The following is a 3,803-nucleotide window of genomic DNA, read 5'->3' as shown; positions in this document are numbered from 1 at the left end:
ACAAGGCAATAAAGGGCACATAAGCATGCAATGTGTGGTCCGCAGAATTTCATCTGCGGCCGCAACCAAAGAAGGAAAAGTCAGCAGGCATTCGTGCAAATTGCAGACCGCACATGAATTGTACGGCCGCAAGAGATGGGCTTAAGATCAAGAACAGATAGATGACAAAAAGACCAAGTCCAGAGCTTCATTGAATTGCGGACCACACAAGATTTGTGCGGTCGCAGAACATTGTCTTGTGACCGCAATTATACTATTGCGGACCGTAGAAGAGTGTCTTGCGGCCGCAGTTTTAAATCTGCGGATCGCAGAAATATTGCCTCGCGGCCGCAGTTCAGAATTGTGCGGCTGCAGAATCCCAGCTCTTGCCAGATGAAGAAGTCTACGTACCACATTTGCCATACGAATGAACCGAAGGCCGTAGCAGAGGTTTCCGGACAGCGGACAGGTTCGCTGTCGAATGAGGACCAATCGCGGTCGGAATAATCGGTCACTGCAGGATAAAGAAGTGGCAGGATCACGGGATCCTTCCTACCCCAAATTATTAGAATACAACTTCAACGTCAGTATAGTGGAATTGGTATCGGCCATGAGTTTCCTTCGAAGATCATGTTGATTGTTTGACGCGGGGGATCTTCTCCCGCTTTCAAGGGTTCCGCGTTGTCTCGGTTACGACCATAATTGTTCTTAGCTGGGTCACTCAAGAATTCTCTGAGGTGACCATTCTTTAGTAACGTTACCACTTCCTCTCGGAGATGTCGACAGTCCCCTGTCCGGTGGCCATTCGTCCCGTGGTATTCACACCACAAGTTTGGATCCCTCTGGTTAGAATCAGATCTCATCGGTCTTGAGAATCGTGCTTCTTTGATGTTTCTCAGCCTACTTTTTTTTTTTCCAAAAACATAAGCTACAAAGTTTTTCGAAAAGTAGTTGCCGAAATCGAACTCTATAACTTGAGAAAATGTGCGAGGCGCTAAAACCCTGGACCAAGAAGAAAGTTGTGTTAAGTGATGCCACTCCTTTGTTATATACACGCATTTGATAAAATTTTAGTATTATTTGTATGATATTTAGTGAAAAAAATTGACAAAGCGATGTCACAATACGAGACACACAAATGATTTTTTATATATATATAATAAGTGAATTAGTTACTCCAATTTTTCTAAATCTTAACTTTTCAATTCAGTTTCAACTCTATATTGATTACAAAAGATAACTTCTACTAATAAAGTAGAACTTATTCTTCTTTTTTTGTGGAAAGAAAAAGTATTATTAATCACCAAAAATAAATGCATATGTGTAGCCATCTATCTATATTAGAACGAGAAGAAAAAACCATTCATTTTACAATTGTTGATTACAAAAGAAACCAAGAGAAACCGGGCCAGGCAAATTCATTGTATTGTGTGCCCTTCCACTATCCAATAACTATATACAATATAGTAATTGTGCGAGCAAAAAATTCTTGTAAGAAAATGTTTAAAAAGTAAAAGGACTCATCGAGGGGCGGCTCTAAGGCAATGGGTAATGAGGCCGTTGCCTCATGCCCCAAATTTATTTTGAATTTATATTATTATATTACTATATACTATATAATATATATATATATATATATATATATATATATATATATATATATTATTAGTATAAAAAAAGTGTTATAGTATATTTTTTTGTTATTTGATTGAGGTTTATTTAATACAATAAATTTATAAATTTTGATAATTTTCTTCCCTCATTAATTAGTATATTTACTTCACTCTTCAATTTTAATTTTATTATTTTTATATAGGAATTAAGTTATATATATCGATAACATAATGAATTTCTTTTACAATATTCTCTGAAACTGCATGAATACAAAAGATTCATGCTCCGGTTTTCTTTTAGTGTAATTAGACATATTATATTAGGTAATTTATAATTTATTTTAGATAATCACCAACAACTGCTACTTAATAGAATAAACTACAATTATCGTTTAAATTGATCAGAAGGAGTAAATATTTTTGACACTATCAATACTCAAAACTTAAGCTATTTCGTTATGTACGTTTATTTCTTTTTCTTTTTGTGATGATAGTCAAATCAAAACTTTCACTTTGAATTCTGGACCACAATACCGATAGTCCACCACTTTATTTTTTGTGATTTTCTTCCTAATTTTTGTTTTTGATTTTTTTTGTCTTAAATGATTAATTTGTTATTTAAAATATAAATTTTGTTGTTGGTGTAAATATTTTATAGAATGAATTTAAGAGTCTCTCAATATAGTTTCGCCTTAGGCCACGAGATCCATATAAAGAAAAGGGGATGAATATACAAAATTATCTAACTTGAAGTACTTGATCTTAAATAAGTAAAAGATCTTTCTCCTGTGTCATCCTTTTCCGTCCTGCAAAACAAACTTAACGGCGACTTAACGGACTTCAGCAAACTCTTCGGCTTTTTCTCACCATTCTCCTCCTTTGGCGGACTGGGTTTATTAAACACAGGCGAGGTCGGTGGAAACCGGAACTTGCTTAACCGGCCATCCACCGGTTCGAACCGGTACCCCTTGGTTGAACTTCTCTCTGGAGAAAACGGCATATTAGAACTTAAGTCTATCAATCTTTTACGTACATCATCAGGTAACCTTAGAGTAAACCTCTCGCAATTCTCACCAGGTTGAATCAACGAGTGACCCGTCGAGTGAGATCGACTGAACATCCCAAAAATCTTTGGCCTTCTCGGCGTTGATTTGGGTGCAAGGCGGGCGAAGTTGGGTGTTTTATTTCGTGGTGTAGATTTTGTTGAACAAATATGAACAGGTGTTTGAGAAGACTGCTGGTTCATCACTTGTTGTGGATCAACGGTCACGTGAATATCTATTACTGTATCATTTGTTTCTGGTGATGAAACTGAGCTGACATTCTCAGATTGCTGAATTGTTTCTTGCAGTTTACCAGAAGGTTTTGTTTTGAGATTTGCACGGCAAACTGGGCAAGTGGTACGAAAGGCAAGCCAAGCATCAATACACTCAGGATGGAACACGTGGCAACAATTCGGAAGAAGGCGAAGAGTTTCTTCATCTTCGAACTCGTTTAAGCAAACAGCACATTCTAGGATAGATTTGCCTATCTTTAGGGTTTTGACATCGGAGTACACAAATACCGGCAAAGTTTCGATGATATTAGGCTCAACCCCACGGGAAACAGGTCGATGACGGAAGAAGTAAGAACCCATTGATTCGTCGGGGTTCATGTGACGTATATATAATGTGATGAAAAATGCAACCACGAATAATACGAGACAAGCGAGTACTATCGCTAACGCTGGGCTGATTTTAACACTTGAGTACTCCAACGCCGAAGATGATGTTGTCGCTGAGACTCTGCCAGTTTTGGCCATAGCGTAAAGCAAACACAAGAAGAAACCAAAGATGTTATTTCTTTTATGCTTCATTTTCCTCAAAAAGTGAAGTAGTACTATTAATCTGAACTCCGGTAGCGTTAACTTGTAGTGTGAAAAGCAGAGGAGATGGTTAGTAGTAAAGGCAAAAGGTGGATATAATGGATATGTTTCTTTTGGATATATTTATAGTGTTGGAGTGGCCTGCCGCAAATTAAAGGAGAAGAAGCTGTTGACGTATATTAAGATTAAGTGGCCAGCACGAGAATAATCAATAATGTTTTGACTTTTGAGAGTAGTTAATAGGTATTTAAAGGTTAGGTACTTAAAAAAATAAATTTTGAAAGGAGTTATAATATCTTTCTTCCTGGCTTAAAATTGTGTTTAGAGAGGAGAAGACATGGACCGAA

The 3,803-nt window shown here is 36.9% G+C and overlaps 1 protein-coding gene across 1 annotated transcript; it reads right to left on the bottom strand.

Moving 5' to 3' along the window:
• Positions 1-2,186: 2,186 nt before the first annotated feature.
• On the bottom strand, positions 2,187-3,592 carry LOC104109024 (RING-H2 finger protein ATL11-like). The gene has a single exon (XM_018775183.2). It carries the CDS (start codon positions 3,445-3,447, stop codon positions 2,335-2,337), a length of 1,113 nt encoding a protein of 370 aa, XP_018630699.2. The 5' UTR covers positions 3,448-3,592; the 3' UTR covers positions 2,187-2,334.
• Between the last annotated feature and the right edge of the window lie 211 nt (positions 3,593-3,803).

This window comes from Nicotiana tomentosiformis, chromosome 12 (assembly GCF_000390325.3).
Source record: "Nicotiana tomentosiformis chromosome 12, ASM39032v3, whole genome shotgun sequence".
Lineage (NCBI taxonomy): Eukaryota > Viridiplantae > Streptophyta > Magnoliopsida > Solanales > Solanaceae > Nicotiana > Nicotiana tomentosiformis.
This window is presented reverse-complemented; position numbering and strand designations above follow the sequence as displayed.